Genomic DNA, 20,541 nt, shown 5'->3' on the forward strand with positions numbered 1-20,541 from the left:
ACAAATCCAATGCAAATTCAACACTAAAACACTAAACGCTTTGAGGAGGAGATGGACGTAACAGAAAGTCTTAACAAAGCCTTTATCCAGCTTTCCAACACTGGAGCAAATGTGTGAAAAAAGTAGTTCCGGTTGCTGTACACTCTCCATCACAGCCACCTCCTCCTACCACAGATTCTTCCATCTGAAAAAGTTCTTCTGTCTCTAAAAGGACCGATTCTTGCATCAGAACTGGTCAGGCTTTCTTTTAGAAGACTAATCTGGCCTTTCTGTTCTTGAGTGTGACCAGTGCTCTGCATCTTGAGGTCTGTATTTACATTCATGAAGGCGTCTCTTGATTGTAGACTCTGACAACGATAGACCTACATCTTCCAGAGTGTCCTTGACTTGGTTAGATGTTGTGAAAGGTTTTTTTCCCCTGCATCAAAGAAAGAATTCAGTACGTTCCTTCCGTCAAAGAACATACCAAATTGTTGATTTGGCCCCTTCTAAGGTTTCTGCTATTCCTCGGATAGGTCTGCTTTGTCTTTTCAGCCTAATGATGGTCTCCTTCACTTGCATCGACACCTCTTTGGACCGCATATTGAGCGTTCCCATGAACACCTACATACCGAATGCAAATTCAACACTTGGAATCAACTCCAGACCGTTTATCTCATTAACTAGTCATGAAATAACGAGGAAACGGGCCGCACCCATCCATAAAACTGCTGATCAGTCAGTTGTCCAATTACTTTTGAACCTGTGAAAACGGGAGGGTGTCTGGGAGGGGAAATGGCTGTAATTCCTAAACGGTTAATGCAGAATGTTTTGTTAAACCCCACTAAAACATCATATACATTGAATATAATATAAAATGTCAGTTTCATGCAATTTCTCAAACTGCTCTGATTTGAGGTTTTGATTCATTTGAAAAATCAAACCAGTTCCTGTTATCACAGCACATCGTTCTGAATTTAGGTTTGTCGCTTATTATCCGAGAATTCCCGAATCGTTCTTCGTCTTTCGGGTGTGTTCTCAGAAGAGAAGAAAATTCAGTGTACGTGGATCAATCTTCTGATTCTGCAGAACATCATGCTCCTTCTATTGAACCCTGGAGAACATTTCAAGCAGGACGTCTGTGGTGATCAATCAGACTTGCTCTGTACCTCCATGTCAAGCAACTTTTTCAAAAATCCAAAAGCGAAGAAATGCATTAGAGTAATGCAGATAATCGGTTTTAAAATGAAATCGATTATAAATTCATTGCTGTAATTTCCAGTCTTATTAACTGATCCCGTGTAGTAAAACGGCAGCCATGGAGCAAGGAGATCTGATTTGTTGTTAAATAGGTGTTTTTGCGGACTTTCTCTGACTGGAGCTATTCGTGTGATACAAGTAGAAAAATTCTTCAAAGCCTTCATACGGCATAACACTAGTTTTCTCTTCATCACTGCACTTTAATCCATTTTCAACTCTAAATAAAGCAAATGCGAGTCCACCGCTGGCCGTTTGGACCGGCCGCTCTAATCACTCAGCTTTCAATCCAAGCATGCCATTTCACACTTTTCTCACAGCTGGTGTCGAGGCCATTTCAGTCACCCTGTAGCGCTCTAAATGCTGAGTACGACAAACCTATTCTTCACCATGCTGTCAGGACAGAACCTGTTGAAACCACAGCACATGAAAACACGTTTCTGCCATAGTTCTAATCACGTGAAAACACCGAGCGGGTTCTGAGAAAGAGATCACCTAGCTCGGTGTTCGTTCATCCGACAGGCGATTTTTATTTTTTTTTTTCAATCCAAAGTGACTTAGAAATGAGACCAAATGAATCCACGTGGAATAATTCTGAGCAGCCTTACAGTCACTAGGGCTGGGAGATGAAGTCTGTGAGGAATAACACACAGTGTGTGGTGGTGTTTTAGGAAAATAATCAATAACAGAGTGGTGTAATGAAGCGCAGTTACTGTTCCCACTCGGAAATTCCTTATTTTCCTATAACAGCACAGCCTGATGTATGTCTTTTTCCTCTCACTGTACACCACAGCAATTTGCCAACAATGACACTTTTTCATCTGTTAAAGAACGACACATCATAATTTTGATCCTTTTAAATGTTGTGGAACTTCCAGCTATAAACCGTCGTGCCCTCACTAGCTCCTCTTCTTTCTCTCTCTCTTGAAGTTAAAGGTTTAGGGCTTAGGTTTAGGGTTTAGGGCTTAGGTTTAGGGGTTAGGTTTTGAGGTTATGTTTAGGTTTAAGGGGTTAGTTTTAGGGGTTAGGTTTAGGGTTATGTTTAGTGGTTAGGTTTACAGGTTAGGGGTTAGGTTTAGGGCTTAGGTTTAGGGGTTAGGTTTAGGGCTTAGGTTTAGTGGTTAGGTTTAGAGGTTAGGTTTAGGGCTTAGGTTTAGGTTAGGGGTCAGGTTTAGGGGTTAGGTTTAGGGTTTAGGGTTAGGTTTAGGGGTTAGGTTTAGGGTTTAGGGTTAGGTTTAGGGGTTAGGTTTAGGGTTTAGGGTTAGGTTTAGTGGTTAGGTTTAGGGTTAGGTTTAGGGGTTAGGTTTAGGGTTTAGGTATTAGGTTTATGGGTTAGGTTTAGGGGTTAGGTTTAGGCGTTAGGTTTAGGGTTTAGGGTTAGGTTTAGGGGTTAGGTTTAGGGTTTAGGTATTAGGTTTATGGGTTAGGTTTAGGGGTTAGGTTTACTGGTTAGGTTTAGGTTTAGGGGTTAGGTTTACTGGTTAGGTTTAGGTTTGGGGGTTAGGTTTAGTGGTTAGGTTTAAGTTTGGGGGTTAGGTTTAGTGGTTAGGTTTAGGTTTGGGGGTTAGGTTTAGTGGTTAGGTTTGGGGGTTAGATTTAGTGGTTAGGTTTAGGTTTGGGGGTTAGGTTTAGTGGTTAGGTTTAGGTTTGGGGGTTAGGTTTAGTGGTTAGGTTTGGGGGTTAGGTTTGGTGTTTAGGTTTGGGGGTTAGGTTTGGTGTTTAGGTTTGGGGGTTAGGTTTAGTGGTTAGGTTTAGGTTTGGGGGTTAGGTTTAGTGTTTAGGTTTGGGGGTTAGGTTTAGTGTTTAGGTTTGGGGGTTAGGTTTAGTGGTTAGGTTTGGGGGTTAGATTTAGTGGTTAGGTTTAGGTTTGGGGGTTAGGTTTAGTGGTTAGGTTTGGGGGTTAGGTTTAGTGGTTAGGTTTGGGGGTTAGGTTTGGTGTTTAGGTTTGGGGGTTAGGTTTAGTGGTTAGGTTTAAGTTTGGGGGTTAGGTTTACTGGTTAGGTTTAGGTTTGGGGGTTAGGTTTAGTGGTTAGGTTTAAGTTTGGGGGTTAGGTTTAGTGGTTAGGTTTAGGTTTGGGGGTTAGGTTTAGTGGTTAGGTTTGGGGGTTAGATTTAGTGGTTAGGTTTAGGTTTGGGGGTTAGGTTTAGTGGTTAGGTTTGGGGGTTAGGTTTGGTGTTTAGGTTTGGGGGTTAGGTTTAGTGTTTAGGTTTGGGGGTTAGGTTTAGTGTTTAGGTTTGGGGGTTAGGTTTAGTGGTTAGGTTTGGGGGTTAGATTTAGTGGTTAGGTTTAGGTTTGGGGGTTAGGTTTAGTGGTTAGGTTTGGGGGTTAGATTTAGTGGTTAGGTTTGGGGGTTAGGTTTGGTGTTTAGGTTTGGGGGTTAGGTTTAGTGTTTAGGTTTGGGAGTTAGGTTTAGTGGTTAGATTTAGTGGTTAGGTTTAGTGGTTAGATTTAGTGGTTAGGTTTAGGCGTTAGGTTTAGTGGTTAGGTTTAGTGGTTAGGTTTAGGTTTAGTGGTTAGGTTTAGTGGTTAGGTTTAGTGGTTAGGTTTAGGTTAAGGGATTAGGTTTGGGGGTTAAGTTTAGTGGTTAGGTTTAGGTTAAGGGATTAGGTTTAGTGGTTAGGTTTAGGTTTAGGCGTTAGGTTTAGGGGTTAGGTTTAGGGGTTAGGTTTAGTGGTTAGGTTTAGTGGTTAGGTTTAGTGGTTAGGTTTAGGTTAAGGGATTAGGTTTAGTGGTTAGGTTTAGGTTTAGTGGTTAGGTTTAGTGGTTAGGTTTAGGGTTAGGTTTATGGGTTAGGTTTGGGTTCAGGGTTTAGGGTTAGGGTTAGACAACACCCACAAAGTTACAGCTTTACCTCTGATTGTTACAGATTTTACATAAACATCTCTTTATGGAAAACACCATATAAACAATTCATCTTTTTTTTATTGTGTTTATGTGGAACGTCCCTGTGAATGATCTGTTATAACGTATAAGAACGAGAGCCGCCGTTATAGAAAACGCACCTTTCCGAACATTCAGCAAGAAGAATTCAACAGAAGAGTTGTATACATTAATGTAATATCGTGCCTCCTAGCAACTAGTGTATAGCAATTCAGGTGACTTGAGTTCAGCTGCGTAGATCAGAGAGATACGAGTAAAATGTCAATTTGACAAATTGCCGAAATTTGCTAAATATTTTGACCAAGAAATCAGGATGGTGGGTGAAATCCGTTGAAAGTCTTGGATCGAAATGTTTCCAGATTAGCTAAGCTCGGCCTAGAGAACGTGCTGTGTTGTGTCTGAAATGCCGGCGCATAATTCTGACAGTGTTTCTCTGATTACAGTCATTATTTTCATTTGCAGAGAGGCTCGTCCTCCTCGCTCGGCGACGGCAAAAACAAGCAGCCGTGGCAAGTCAGTCATTTTTCATCGTAATTTCCTCACATTTATTCCCCCACTGGCCTGGCAGGCATCCCTCTCCCACTGCTGCTGTGTCTCCCTTTAATACCTCGTTAAATGGAGTGTGAGTTAAACGGCGACGGATTGGGCTTTCCCTGTTTTCCGGACGGATTTCCTTTAATTTCGTTTAAATGGACGACGGAGTATATAATTATATAATTAGACACTTTGGGACGTGTGATAGCACACCATTCTTTCTAGCGCTTTCTAGAAACTCGGATCCGTCCCTGAAGGAGAACTGAGAGAACCTTTTCCGGTTCAATCAGCGATGGGCAAGTCGATGTTTTCAGTAATGGCCGCTTAATGCGTTTGATCGTTATTTGAGCGCTGACGTGCCGCAGGTCATCCTTGTTCTTCTCTTCTACACTTTTACGTGTCTGGAATGTACTGGATAAACAAGATGAGTTTTCATGTCTGTGCGTTAACTCTTTTTTTTTCTCTCTCTCTTGTTCTCCTCAGACCATAGAAAACTGTGTGTGCATCTTGAGGAACCTCTCGTACCGACTGGCAGCGGAAACTTCTCAGGGACAGCAGATGGGCACCGAAGAGCTGGACGGCCTTCTCTGCAGTGACTCCAACGGGAAGGACGGAGAGAGTTCAGGCTGCTGGGGCAAGAAGAAGAAGAAAAAGAAGGCGCTGGATCAGGTGGGGATCGAGTTGGCAGGAGAGGATGAGCAATTAGCAGTGGTTTTTGTGGGTCGTGTTCATCCTGTTCCCAATACACTGAAAGGTTTTAGATTAGACGCCAGCAGCATTAAAACTTCAAACTCCCGGCAGTGACATGGTTTGAAATCTTATAAAAACTTTGTAGTACTAAAGATCTGTCATTTAATGAACATTTACCCCATGTTGAGTACTCAAGGAATGTATACATTACTACTATTCTAGCTTAAAAGAGAAGAAAACGTCCTTTTCGTTCTGAGCAGAACTTTACGGCTGTGCTGGGTCGCATAATGATTGACAGTTCCGATCACTCTTATTTATTAGCTTTTATTCTTTTACTTGAGTTTGCTGTTTAATGTTTAAGGTTTAATAAAGGTACACAAACAGTCATTTTTAAAGGTTTCAGTATCGGGCAACAAAATGAGGTAGGATTGTGTTTTACGTGAACTGCACTGCTGCTTTCCTGTTACGGCGAGTTCAAATAATCACGCTGTGGACTCTATTATGGATTTAGAGTGTTTTTTATTATTAATTATTCAAAGTTGGCAGCTTCAGTGCAAAAGTTACGGCAGTATTTATATGAGGAAAGTTATGTGTATTCGGAGTCAGGTTACTCAGCTGTGTTTCTGTGTTTAGATTATTCAGATTACCTGCATGTAGTTCAATCCGACAGAGTTGCCAGATGTTTCCTATACAGGGTTTTTCAGTAGCATCTGGATCACCGCCTTTTAACACAAAAAGCTCTCAGGTTTAAGCCAGAAAAAAAAATCTGATTAGAGAATGAATACTGGGTTTTATCATCATGCCTGAGACATGCCGCGTTTCACACAGACTCCGCCCCGTACGCATAACTCTCACATCTGTATCACTTCTGTACAGCGCTGTATAGTTTCTGAATACTGAGGTGCATAATTTTGTCATTCACTCAATTTTATGTAACTCGTTCCTTTATTTAGCGCATCACACCCCTGTAAAAAAAAAAAAATAAATAAATAAATCAGAAATGAGAAAAGCTCATTACTCTTTCAGAGATCTTTTGCATCTGCTTTAATTTCTTACAGCCTGATTTTAATTTTAAATTGCTCCTCGTGCAACTTTTGGATCGTTTGCGTTTCGGTTTCTTGTCTGGAGTTTTGTACTGTAAGCTGGATAGTAATAATTCTGTCTGGTACAAAGGGTTCTCCAATCCAATCCAAAGTCCAAGCCAAAGTCCAATCCAAAGGTGCGATGTTCTGTCATTTTGGTCACATAATAGCAATAACGTGTTCGCAAATATTCTGTAATGAATCCTGTTTTTTAGTGTGGGTTTGTGGTTTGTAGATGCACTAGAGAGAAAATGAGAAGAGATAAGGGACGTCCCGTTCCAGATGTGATCGATCACAATCGTTTTGAGGCTATCTGCCTCTGCATAAGCGCTAATTTTCTCACAGGTGGCTCACATGGTGTTTGAACCTTAGTGGAGATGACAGGATGTGGAAGCGAGCGTACTGTGGTATATCTAAGTGTGTTAAAAGGTGATGGATGAGACTAGCGCTGTAGCTTTAATCCTGAATAAATTCATCGAAATGAAATTAAACTGGTGTCCATCCATCACAGTGTTCTCTCCTGGTGAGGACACGCCACAATAAAACGCTCGGAATTCAAATATGACATCAGAGCGAATGCTCCACTGAGATCTTCTTTATTAAACGCCGCGTGAGTTTTTATTCCTATTTTTTGTAAGTCAAAGGATTGTAAATATTCTGTTGCATCTGACATCAGATCAGATCGCTAGTCTGTGTTTCATACTTAACATCTGTCCGTCCCGGTTCCCGTGTCGTCTGTTCACTGTGTTTACTCGGATTTTTTTATGAAACATTGCTGGAGTTTTTCCCTCGCCCTCCCTCGCCCTCCCTCGCCCTCCCTCGCTCTACCTCGCCCTCCCTCGCTCTACCTCGCCCTCCCTCACTCTACCTCGCCCTCCCTCACTCTACCTCGCCCTGCCTCACTCTACCTCGCCCTCCCTCACTCTACCTCGCTCTCCCTCGCCCTCCCTCGCCCTCCCTTTAAGATTTTATTTTTTGATTGATAGATTTTTTTATGAGATAATTTTCTACATGCAGACAAGTAGTATCTTGCACTACTTTGTATATGGTATAGAATTGGTTAGTATTGATTGATGGATTAATTAATTAATTTATTTGTAACTGTAGTATAGAATTGGTTAGTATTGATTGGTTGGTTGGTTGATTGTTTGATTGATTGATTGATTGATTGATCGGTGTATTAATTAATAAATGTATAATTATAATATAGAATTTGTCAGTATTGATTGATTGATTGAGCTGTATTAATAATGATAATGATAATGAGTCTTTATTAATCACTTATACATTAGAGCAGAGTGAAATTCTTTTCTTCGTACCCCAGCGTGTCAGGAAGTTGGGGTCAGAGTCCAGGGTCAGCTATGATACAGCGCCCCCTGGAGCGGAGAGGGTTAAGGGCCTTGCTCAAGGGCCCAACAGTGACAGCTTGGTAGTGCTGGGGCTTGAACCCCCGACCTTCTGATCAGTAACCCAGATAATAAATTCATTTCTAATTATAGTATAGAATTGGTTAATATTGATTGATTTGTTGATTGATTGGTTGGTTGATTTATTGATTGATTGATTTTATTGATTGATTGGTTGGCTGGTTGATTGATTTGTTGATTTATTGATTTGTTGATTTATTGATTTGTTGATTGATTGATTGATTGATTGATTTGTTGATTGGTTGGCTGGTTGGTTGATTGGTTGGTTGATTGATTTGTTGATTGATTGATTTGTTGGTTGATTTGTTGATTTATTGATTTGTTGATTTATTGATTGATTCGTTGATTGGTTGGCTGGTTGGTTGATTGATTGATTTGTTGATTTGTTGATTTATTGATTGATTGATTTGTTGATTGGTTGATTTATTGATTGATTGATTTGTTGATTTATTGATTTGTTGATTTATTGATTGATTGATTGGTTGATTGGTTGATTTATTGATTGATTGATTTGTTGATTTGTTGATTGATTGATTGATTGATTTGTTGATTGGTTGATTTATTGATTGATTGATTTTGTTGATTGGTTGGCTGGTTGGTTGATTGATTGATTGTTGATTTATTGATTTGTTGATTGATTGGTTGGTTGATTGGTTGATTGATTTGTTGATTTATTGATTTGTTGATTTATTTATTGATTTGTTGATTGATTGATTGGTTGATTGATTGATTGGTTGATTGTTTGATTGATTGATTGATCGAGCTGTATACTATATAGAAGAACTATACAGAAGAAAATTTTTTCAGTGAGGACTGATTAAACGTAGTTCATGTCTTTAATTTTCTTTTTTGTTTATTTATATTCATTTAATCTCTGCAAGTGTTGTTCTCCACAATCAGCTGTGGTTATAAAAGGTGTTTCGTCTATAGCCGGACTCTGGCTTTTCTCTTCATCCTGCACAAGTGAGACACTTTGAAAGAGGACACCCGGGCCTGAAGGCGAACGGAGGCTAATGTACTCCGCTAAATCATTTATCGCTGAGTGGCAGCTGGCTAGCTGACGAAATCCGGCTGAGCTCCAGGTCAGGGTTGCTAGCATTTAGCACGGTTAATTGACTGAAGGAGGAGTAAACACGATGTCTGCTAACCCAGCAGCCTCTGATGCTCCAGCTTGATTTAAACATCACAGATGTGTCAGTATCTCACTTCACATCTCATCTCTTCTCAACCGTGTTTCTTATGAAAGAATCGAGTTTCTCCGAATGAAAGCTTTGCTCGCTTGTTTGAATTTGGCCTTCAGATAAAGCTGCATTCCTGTAGCAGACAGTTCTCTGTTCTCTATTCTAGTGTTTTTAAATAAGTTTTAAACAAGAGCAGTGAAGCAAACCCAAGCGGATGGCCTTGACTGGCACAGTATCTGTATTCAGAATGCTCTGAATGCTGCTGCAGCACTATCCAGTTCATCAGGTACTTTCTGTTGTCAGCCTTGTGGTACAAAATCCTGCGTATAAAAAATTCATTGGTAACTTTTGTTTAAACCTTTGCACCCCTAATGGCACCTAATGATCTGAACATGCATAAGCGTGCTAAGTGTGTTTTTACATAATAACCACATTATGTAACAAAAAAATGTCATTTTTGATCATTTATTTGTTTGTTTGTTTGTTTGTTTGTTTGTTAGCAGATACAACATGGATGGCGACAGCATCTTCATCAGTGACATTGCTTATCTCGACATCATTTCTTTTTTCATAAATTTATGAATGAACTTTCCATATGTAAATATTCATGAAACTTTTGGACTTTTGTACAGTCACTGTATAATTTGAAAGGTCAGATAGAGTATTATAAGTTTCTAGTTAATAGTAAAAAAAATCCTGATATGAATGTACTGAATGAATGATACAAGCTTAAAAGTTTACACCCCCAGCCCCATTTTGGAAGCAATGTAAATATTCTCTAATGTCTTGTTTGCCCATGCTTTGTCTGTGTAAATGCCTTCAGTGTTTTTCATATAAGATCTTGTTTTATGGCTTGGAAATGGAACTCACTGACACTCAAGGAGATCTAAATATTAACATTTCAGTCAGGGTAATCATTAACTTTCATTACTTGCTCCATGGTGGGGAAGAGACAGAGCCTGGGCTTTTTATTGGCTTGTTCAAATATAAAGTTTAATTGAAAAGTACTCAATTATACCGAGACATTTATGTGTAAAAATGACCATCATTTTATATTAATGTTCTGTAAAATAGGAGTACGGCATGAATGCTAATCTGAGCGCTCGTGAACGTAATGACATGATTCGTGTCACCCGCTGAGCCGGTCTCCTCCGTGTTTGTCAGCAAATCTCGCTTTCTTTCTTCCCCAATAAACACCTGCCAGTTAGTCAGCGTTTCTATAATTACAGCATCGTGACAGTAAACGTGTCAAGTCAGTCAGACAGTCAGGTAATTACACATTCTCTCAACTCAAAAAGAATTTCTCTCATTAGATAGCGATCATTTCCTCACTACGCTTGCCGTCTCATCCTCACTGAGCGATACATCCTCAGTGTTTAGATGCCTGCTGGAAAATCAGGAGAACCTGCTGGGGTCAGTCAGTGTCTCGCTTAATGCTTGTCTGTCAGACACTTCACACCGAGGATGTGGAGGGGGAGATGAGGAGGTGCTAGCGCATTCCAGGAAGCCTGTACGCGCCACGCTGAGCTTCTGAAGCGCTAATACTGCTAGCTTTCAGTCGTGTAAAGCATCCAGAAATTATTTATTAAGCATGGTGATTTTAAAGGGAAAAGAAATGAAGTAAATATACATATGTCTGAGAAAAGTGTTTCTCAAAAGATTTCCCCACTTTCATAAAGAACAGGACAGCAACTTTATGAGCACTAAAATGATGTTTATAGCGTTTCACGCTTAAATTAGCTGCAGTTAATGTACCTAAGTAAAATAAATAAATAAATATAAAAAAGTCTACAAACCAGCTGAACGTTTGTGAGCTGTGCGTTTTTATTTATTTATATTTTTTGCATTTCATAAACAGACGAATGGAGGACTCGGGAAAATAACTAATAATCCAGTGAGAACAGGAGCATATTGGACGTGTGATAGATCTGCACATAAAACCTCAGTGTTGCTGGTAAACATGCCGTTTTCAGTGGATGAAGGAAGACGGGAATAAAAATGACGCTCGGGATATAGGTGTGCTTTTTTTTTACCTTAAATGAAAAATGGATTTTTCTTGCTGAACGAATCAACTTTTTTGATTCGGGTGTTTTACTCAACGACGAGGGAACACTGTTTCTCTTTGCCTGTCTCTCTCTGTTTGTGACTGTCTCCCTATGTGTCTCTCTCTCTCTGTCTCTCCCTGTCTTTCTCTCTCTGTGTATGTCTGTCTTTCTGTCTTTCTCTGTGTGACAGTCTCCCTGTGTGTGTGTCTCTCTCTGCCTCTCTGTCTCCCTGTGTGTGTGTCTCTCTCTGTCTCTCCCTGTCTTTCTCTCTCTGTGTATGTCTGTCTCTCTGTCTTTCTCTGTGTGACTTGTCTCCCTATGTGTCTCTCTCTCTCTGTCTCTCCCTGTCTTTCTCTCTCTGTGTATGTCTGTCTTTCTGTCTTTCTCTGTGTGACAGTCTCCCTGTGTGTGTGTCTCTCTCTGCCTCTCTGTCTCCCTGTGTGTGTGTGTGTCTCTCTCTGTCTCTCCCTGTCTTTCTCTCTCTGTGTATGTCTGTCTTTCTGTCTTTCTCTGTGTGACAGTCTCCCTGTGTGTGTGTCTCTCTCTGCCTCTCTGTCTCCCTGTGTGTGTGTCTCTCTCTGTCTCTCTGTCTTTCTCTGTGTGACTTGTCTCCCTGTGTGTGTCTCTCTCTCTCTGTCTCTCCCTGTCTTTCTTTCTCTGTGTATGTCTGTCTCTCTGTCTTTCTCTGTGTGACTGTCTCCCTGTGTGTGTGTCTCTCTCTGTCTCTCTCAGTCTTTCTCTCTCTGTGTCTCTCACCTTCCTGTATCTCTATTTCTCTCTCTCCCTGCCTGTACAGTACTTCTCTCTATCTCCCTGTTTGTCTGTCTTTTCCTTCCTCTCCCTGTCTCTCCCTGTCTGTCTCTCTCTCTATCTGTCTGTTTCACGCTCCATATCTCTCTCTCTGTGTCTGTCTCTCTGCCTGTCTCTCCCACCTTGTCACTCCCACATTCTCTCCTCTGTCGTCGTTCTCGCTATCTCTTTCTCTTTCCCTAACTCTCTCTATGTCTCTGTTTTCCTCTCTCTCTCTCTCTGGTGTACTTCTTCCCTCTAGCGATTAAACGACAGAGTTGATCCCCGGAGCAGGATGAGGGAGTAAATGTGCTCTCATTAATAATGGAAAGAGATGGATGGAGAGGTTTTTTTCCACTCGTGCTGAGGTGTTTTGTGAGTGCCTGTGCCAGAAAGTAGGTCACTCCCTGAGCCACACACTTTTTGTATTTTTTATTTTTTCAAACCGATTACCTCTCCTGCCCCCGCCTCCTGCCAAAACGTCCGGTTATTTCTGATCATCTCTGTCTGGTGGAGGTTTATTTGGGTGGTGAGGTGAGAGTTTGGCGTGTTAAAGACAGCTCTAGTACACAGATTTGTTAGCCATATTAGCGCTTCAGAAGCTCAGCGTGGCGTGCACAGGCTTCCTGACATGCGCTAGCACCTCTTCATCTCCCCTCCTCATCCTCGGTGTGAAGTGTCTGACAGACAAGCGTTAAGTGAGACACAGTATTACTGCATCTGCTCTGCTGAACACGTCCAGGCTAGCATGCCTGTTTGAGCACTAACAATGTCTGTATTTTCAAACCGTCTCTTTTTTTCTTTATTTTTCTTTTCAGACGTCATGTCACGACGATGTAACGTAATTCTTTTGTCAGATTTGTCATTCATCTTTAATTGCTCCAAATCCAAAATAATCCTTCATACATGTCAATGGATTTAAACAGATCTATTGCAGGAAGAGACCCTTTAAAGTCCTAAAGAAGGTAAAGGAGGTGTGGCCTCACTGACTGTCAGGCCTAATGAATATAGTGATGGAGGCGTGGCCTTTGAGCCTTGTGAAGAAGTAAGAAGGCTCTTTCCAAGGAGGCGTGACTTCTGTATCTATCAGTCTTGGTGAAGACAGTGAAGGAGGCTTGGCCATTGCGTATGTCAGTGTCTGTCAGTCTCAGTAAGGGAGGTTAAGGAATCGTAGCCTTTGCGTCTGTCAGTGTCAGTGAAGGAGATGAAGGAGGTATGGCTTCTGTGTATTTCAGTCACGGCGAAGGAGACGTGGCCTATGTGTCTGTCAGTGAAGGAGGCGTGTCCTATGTGTCTGTCAGCGTCAGTGAAGGAGTCGTGGCCTTTGCGTCTGTCACTGTAAGTGAAGGAGATGAAGAAGGCGTGGCTTCTGTGTATGTCAGTCTCAGTAAGGGAAGTGAAGGAGACGTGGCCTATATGCGTGTCAGTGAAGGAGGCGTGGCCTGTATGTCTGTCAGTCTGAGTAAGGGAGGTGAAGGAGACGTGGCCTATATGTGTGTCAGTCTCAGTGAAGGAGGTGTGGCCTATGTGTCTGTCCGTCTCAGTGAAGGAGGTGTGGCCTATGTGTCTGCATCATATGCTATTGTCTCTGACTTCTTTGGCTGTAGTCTCTTAAATCTGATCTCTGTCTGTCTCCTCCTGCAGTGGGATGGTGTAGGCCCTCTCTCTGACACGGCTGAGCCTCCCAAAGGAATCCAGATGTTGTGGCATCCCTCCATCGTGAAGCCGTACCTCTTGCTGCTCTCTGAGTGCTCGAATCCGGACACGCTGGAGGGAGCAGCCGGAGCGCTGCAGAACCTGGCTGCAGGGAGCTGGAAGGTAAATCCGCGTAAACTAAAACTTGTTTCAATTAAATTGAATGTAACTGTATGCAGATAAAAACTTAAATGTGACTTTTTGCTGAAAAGCACTACAGGATATGCAGCTATAGGAAAACAGTCAACTGCCAGATGGTAAAAAGGCCACGTGATTTTATTGTAATACATCTTCAAAACATCTTCAAAATTTGTGGTTCTAAATCTGTAATAATCGCATAATTGTGAAGATCATTTAGAAAAATTGTGATTTGCAAAAATATTCCAGTGCAGTAGATTTGGCTGGTTTATTCATTTCAGAATTTTATTTGCATTTTTATGGCCCTGAAATAAACCACACCCCCAGCTACAATACAGCTTGTCTGCCCCACCCCTTTTCCTTAAAAGGCAGCTCATAAGGATCATGTGCTTTTACAAAGAAATGCTTGGGTTTGAGGGAAATGCTGGAGGGAAGATGGAGAATTGTCAGTGTTTTTCAATGCTGTTGTAGTAAATTTCTCAGACAGCGGGGGGGTAGGGTGTCTCTTAAAATAACAAACTGCCCCTTTACATTTGATCTGTGAGCCAAAATCGGTGCAAATTCTTTATACAATGCAGTATGAACAACGGATCCCAGGCAAGTCATTATTGAACGTAATTTCATAAATTCCAGTCATTTCAGAAATGTTTTAATTCACCACTTCGTTTAATTCATCCACCTCGATGGTTTCTGCTTCGTGTCTGCTGCAAACACTCGAGGCAAATTTTCCGCCAAGGGAGAATCGGAGTGTGTTTACTAAGCGCGAGGCACGAGCATGGAGGAGGAAGTGTGAAATTGGGAATCGCTTTCTTCTCTCAGATGCTTAAAAGAGTGTGAGGAGAATCTTCCTCACACTCTTTCTCTCTCTATTTTCTTCATTGAGCCTTCCTTGCATCTCTCTCTCTCTCTCTCTCTCTCTCTCTTTTTTCCTGAGACCAAATCTCACATCTCACATTAGTTCTGTTGTTAGAGCACCATAATCTGTCCAAAGTGGTGCTGCTGGACCGATCAATACGCTCTGGGCAGGGAGTTAAGAGATGGAGAGATGGAGAAAGAGAGAGAGAGAGAGAGAGAGAGAGAAATCAGGTGTGGGATGAGCCTTAAAGTCCTGTTACTTCCAGAGCTTTTGCTTCACACGGACTTAAACTTACTCATGGTGGGTTAAATGAGAAAGTCCACGTCAGTGTGACAGCGTGTGTATAAAGAGAGATCTGAGACACTAGATTCTCCTTGTTAAGTCTGTTTTCTTAGGATCCTATACTTGGCACAAAAAAAAGCCTGTGTCTTAAAAGTTAATACACCCTTAAATATTGGAGAAATGGAGAGATGTCCAGAAATGGGCGTGTCTTGATGTGTGTCTGTTCCACGTGTACTACACACACCTCGTTTTAATGCAAAGTGATGGTTTTGATGCGTACTATTAGTGCTTGCTGTAGGATGCGTAGCCACTTAGGATCAATTAGTAGGTCACATGACTATCACATGTCTGTAGGATGTACTTGCCCTGCGAACACCATAACTTGACCTGCTTGAATAATTGCTTAAAACGCTGGCTTCATGAATGTGAAATATAAATAAAGCATGATAAATATTAGGAAACTTCACTCTCGTATTAAGATCTCGATAGTTAACTATCGCAGCGTGGGCTTTGACTCTCTGGCTGCTCCAGTAAGGCAGTGTACATCTGTACAAATCAGATCTCGAGCCCTATTTGGATGGGATGCGTTTCACTCTATGATGTTAATAATTACCGGTTTAACACATCATCTTGTTGTATTTGGATAAACTAGCATTTATTCTATGATTAAGGAGCTGATAGCAATACAACTCCTCATTCATTTTTTTTATTTTATTCTTTGTCTAATTTGTTTTAACCATTTATGTAATGTGCTTATTCTAACATGTTTTAGCTATATATTGAATGATATTCTTATATGGAGCAAGTGTGTACGTAAAAAGATTTTAAAATGATTTGAACAAATTTTTTTTAATCTATTTTAGTGTTTCTGTGTGCGTTTTTTTTGTTTGTTTGTTGTTGTTGTTTTTTTTCACTTCAGTGGTCAGTCTACATCCGTGCAGCGGTGAGAAAAGAGAAAGGCCTGCCGATCCTCGTGGAGCTCTTGAGGATAGATAATGATCGTGTGGTGTGTGCCGTGGCTACGGCGTTACGAAACATGGCCTTAGACGTCAGAAATAAAGAGTTAATTGGTAAGTCCTTCTTCTTTGTTTTGCGTTTCTTTAATGCAGTGAGTCCGGCTGAGAGATTTTAGTGTTTTCTTCACTGGATTACTCCGAGCGTGACCGGATGTGAATATGAACTGCAGGCGTTTACATTTTACTGCATCTTGGGCAGCTTGTTATTCTCGGGAAGAAACAAAGCAAAGCAGTGAGCGTTTGTCGTGTTGTTAGCAGGCTAATTAAACGTAGTCGTCAGGTGTGAAAACATAATTGAATCCAATTACAAGCTGCTTTTGAACACTGGGATCACAGAAGCAGGTTAGTTTTTGTTCCATAACTCTGAATCGAGATCAATCTGATTAACACGGCAGGCTCCGGAGGAGCTCGATGTGACAACCCGCATAAATGACTAAACATTTAAGGAAGAAGGATTCGATCTTATTATAGATGTTTATGCTAATTAGGCTGCTCCAAGAACTCCACAGTTCTTAATAGACAAGATGAGCCAACTGACATATGAATGTGAAATGATCGAGAACTCTCTGATGTTAAATGGCAAGCCTTGAAAGCCCCGCCCCCGTTTCTCCACCATCTCACTCACCTCAACTCGATTTTCCCGCAGCGCTCGCGCTCGCTTTCTGTCACAGTAAATGGAGAATGTTCCGAGTTCATTCATGTGAAATAAATCAAATCTATCAATGTATTGTTATCCTAGCTAACGTTAGGCAGGTATATAGTTGACATCAGTTAAAGCGAATAATTAAGTATGGTTGAAATACATATTTTTTTTTAAATCCACTTTTGTTTTTGAACTGAAAGAGAAAAACGCTTGAACGTTTGACTGAAAAGAAAGATGAAATAAATAGAAGTGTCAAATCGAACACTTTACACGACATTTTAATAGTAATGGTTTGAGCGGATTAACAGAGAAAATATCTCTGTTATATCTGAAAGATTTGACGGTTTGGGTGAAATATAATATACCTCGCGCTGTGAGGGATTTGTAAAAGGAGTATATATATATATATATATATATATATATATATATAAAAAAATACTCTGTTATTCTGTTATTAAAAACTGCATGTATCGATTTGGAGCTTGAGGTTGTTTCTGACTGACTTTGAAGCTCAAAGTGCTATTTCAGGATCCTGTTCTTCACCCATTGCCGAACAAACGCAAGATTAAATGACTCGAAGGTCCAACAATCAATTTTTTTATGCCTTCCTTGTAGAGATAACCTGGAAGATTTGTAGAACATGATTAAAACATGCCTTAGCAAGTCACTGAGAAAAAAAAAAGTTAGAGTACTGGCTTGTTTGTCTTCGGATATTCATCCTGTCAGTCATTCTATAGGCTCTTTACTCTATAGGCCAACGTAGATCCTAGGGGCGGAGCTTCATGAACAGTTAGAGACCTAATTTTGTGGATTTAAGAAGACTTATCTTACCTGATGCACTTTTAAACCGGATTTACTAACCGTAGTAATTCCAAACTAGCTTAACTCATCCTGATACAGGTATACAGAGTTCACTGCCACATCAACCAAGTGAATGAACAATCTACTCAAAATATATCTTTTTTGCTTTCTCTATAATTCGGTCAATTCTGAAATTCTCTCGGTGACATCGCTAACGCAGTATTGATCTGTCTGTAATGTACTTGCATTCCCGGCAGGCCCCCGGGGCGTCTCCATGGCGACGGCGCTCCCGTTACAGCCCGGCGGTTTTTCCGAGGGGTTTTTCTCTGTGAGCGTTTGAGCTTGGAGAGCTTTACTTCCCGAATCTTTTGACGAATAATCAGCACCTGGATTTACACGTCAGATGAAGCTGCTGCGCTGGGAATCGACTGCTTTCCTCTGTGCAGCGGCGACAATAGCTAATCCGAATTCTGATCAGGATGACTTGTTTGGTGTGAACGTATCCATAGCAACACCATTTAAAAAAAAAAAACTTTCCTTGTCATGCCAGCATGTCCACTTGAACTCTGCGGTTCGTGTCTGTGGATGAGAAACGTGCAGAAATAAAAGACGTCATTATAACGTTGAGTTTGAAGCTGTGGATGAAATGGTGCTTTGATGAGTGAAAGTGCCAGGCTTTATTCTTTATGACTCTGCGCGTAGATATGAAGTAGAACGCGAGCTGGAGCCTTTTTTTTTATTGATTTGAAATTGAAGTGCTGTGCTTTAAAAGGTTGAACGACGAGACGGACTAGTCTGTCCGCCTGTCTGTCTGTCCGTCCATGCAAAACCGAGTGTTCGGTTCCGTCGATGCTAGCGTTTTATTTTGGACAAGTCCAGGACAAGATAAAATATATGTTTTTAAAGGAGATTAGAACAATTCTGTCTGCAACGTTGATATTTTTGTATTTCGCCTCTTTGCCGTTGAGTTCTCTCAGGGTTTGCAGAAGATGGCATCAGCTCATCAGGAGTAAGGAGAGGAGGCGAGAAAAGTGCTCCAGAGTGATGTTAATTTGGGCTTTCTGTGAAAACACAGCATCTGACTCTCCTTGTGGGATCGAGAGAGAGAGAGAAGAGAGAGACAGAGAGAGTGCAGCGGGAAGGCAAAAAGTCACTGGAGTGGAAAATGGAGGAGAACAAAGGGCAGACATGGGGCGAGAGCAAGAGAATTCAAGCTCAGATCTGAGTCAGTTCCATCAAGGACAAGGTGACTTCAGGATAGAGATGTACGTCTCAAATCTCAGCATCATGTACCAATGGAGGTTTTTTTTCCCACCAAAACGTCACTACAGTAAAGTCTAGCCACTCGGCGGCCATCTTGGATGTGTAATGGCTGTTCAAATCTGACTGGAATGGTGTAAAAAATAAGGTCTGATAAAACAAAAGGTTGCTTGGCTACTACTCAGTGAAATATTTTTTGGTTTCGCAAACATCCCTCCCAGCTTTTTATCGAGAGGCAGAGCTTACAGTGTGTAATACAGCGTAATACCTGCCCCGTTCCTTTAAAGTTTAAAAGAGGTAAATATCGACTCGTGTAAAGTTGAAAAGTTATGTCACTATTTCCGCTGGGAATGTTTTCAGACTCGTGCACGTAATTCACACGTGGCGGTTTTGCGAGACCGCGTTTTTAATTGGGCTTCTTTATTATATCTCGCAAATTGGAATAAAAGGAAGGTGTTAAACACAGACCGGAAATGAATGCATTAGCTGTTGTTTTCAGCTTCTCCTTACAAAAACAAGGCTGATAAATCAAGAACATGGAGGAGTGCCTGCACGCGTTCAGGTCTTGTTTGTTCCTTAAGCATGCAAATTCCTAAACAGATTCTGTCTTCCTCCTCGGTTCTTTAATCCCAGAGTTTTGCCTGACGCTGATTTATGTGAGAATATAAACAGCGACAGGCCTCCGAGCGAGCTACAGGGGATAAAACTCTGGAATAAAACTCCTCCACTTCAGTTCAGGCATATCAAAAACACCCACACCTTTCTGTAGCTCAACTCCAAATATGAAGAGAAAAAAAACCCTCTCCAAACTTTTCAGTACAAAAGTTCTTCAGGTGTTTCTGTCAAACACTCGTGGTGGCAGTGTGAGGAAATTGACCATGCAGAGGCACGTATGTTTTTGGAGCCTCGGTAGAAAAGCTGGCTCGATTTGACAGGAATGTTTGAAGTTTGTGTTTCGGTTAGCAGTGGGATTTGGGACGCTTGTCGCAAAATGGCCAGAATTTGAGCGGATAGGGAAGGGATTTGAAAGTGTAATCCTGTTCCCGATGACCGGAGGAGTCATATTCGGCTGCCAGTTAGGAGAAGAGTGTTCTGGCTTTATTGGAACGGATGAGAAATTCCTTTCAGAGGAGATACAGAAAAAGATCTTAAGATAGAATTACTAATCATGTGCAAGTGTGTCAATCCGATCCATCCATTCATCCATTCAACTCCTCTATCTATCCATCTCATCCATCCCATCTATCTATCCATCTCATCCATCCATCGCCATCTACCCACCCATCCATTCATCCATCCATTTAATGAATTCGAACCACCAATCCCTCCTCTGCGTTAATCCAATTCATCCAATCCAATCTCTCCGATCCAATTCATTGAGCCATCCATCCATCCATCCCTTCTATCCATCCATCCATTAACTTGATCAACTTAACCTGTTCATCCCATACATCCATCCATCGATCCTTCCCATGCAGTCATCCAATTCATCATATCCAATCTGTCCAGTCTAATTAATGGATCTATCCTCCCATCCGTCCATTCATCCATCCATTTAATGAATTTGATCTATCCATCCCATACATCCACCCATCCTTCCCATACATTCATCCAGTTCATCCGATCTGATTAATTGATCCATCCATCCCTCTATTCATCCATCCATTCATATTATCAATTCAATCCATTCATCCCATCCATCCTCCATTCATCAGTCTTTCCCAGCTGTTCATCCAATTCATCCAACCTGATCTGACCAAACTAATACAATGATCCATCCAACCAACCATCCCATCTATCCATTCATCTATTCATTTGATCAATTCAATCCATTCATCCCATACATCCATCCATCAATCCTTCCCATCCATCCATCCAATTCATCCAATCTAATCTGTCCAATCGAATTCATTGTTCCATCCCTCCATCCAATCTGACACCCACTTTTTTCCACAGCTATCTAATTTCCAGCAGATGGACGTCTG

General features: G+C 41.2%; 1 protein-coding gene across 5 annotated transcripts in view; it reads left to right on the forward strand.

Moving 5' to 3' along the window:
* The window catches only part of ctnnd2a (catenin (cadherin-associated protein), delta 2a), a 293,452-nt gene that overhangs the window by 248,115 nt on the left and 24,796 nt on the right, over window positions 1-20,541 (forward strand). For all 5 annotated transcript variants that reach the window (XR_008393326.1, XR_008393327.1, XM_017453313.3 and 2 more), the window contains 3 exons: window positions 5,135-5,320; window positions 13,510-13,683; window positions 15,756-15,906. Coding sequence is in view for 3 of the 5 variants with exons in the window: in XM_017453313.3 (XP_017308802.1) it covers window positions 5,135-5,320; window positions 13,510-13,683; window positions 15,756-15,906 (511 nt within the window). In the remaining 2 variants the exon portion in view is untranslated. The remainder of the gene's footprint in view (window positions 1-5,134; window positions 5,321-13,509; window positions 13,684-15,755; window positions 15,907-20,541) is intronic.

The sequence above is a fragment of the Ictalurus punctatus genome, chromosome 23, assembly GCF_001660625.3.
Source record: "Ictalurus punctatus breed USDA103 chromosome 23, Coco_2.0, whole genome shotgun sequence".
Classification (NCBI taxonomy): domain Eukaryota; kingdom Metazoa; phylum Chordata; class Actinopteri; order Siluriformes; family Ictaluridae; genus Ictalurus; species Ictalurus punctatus.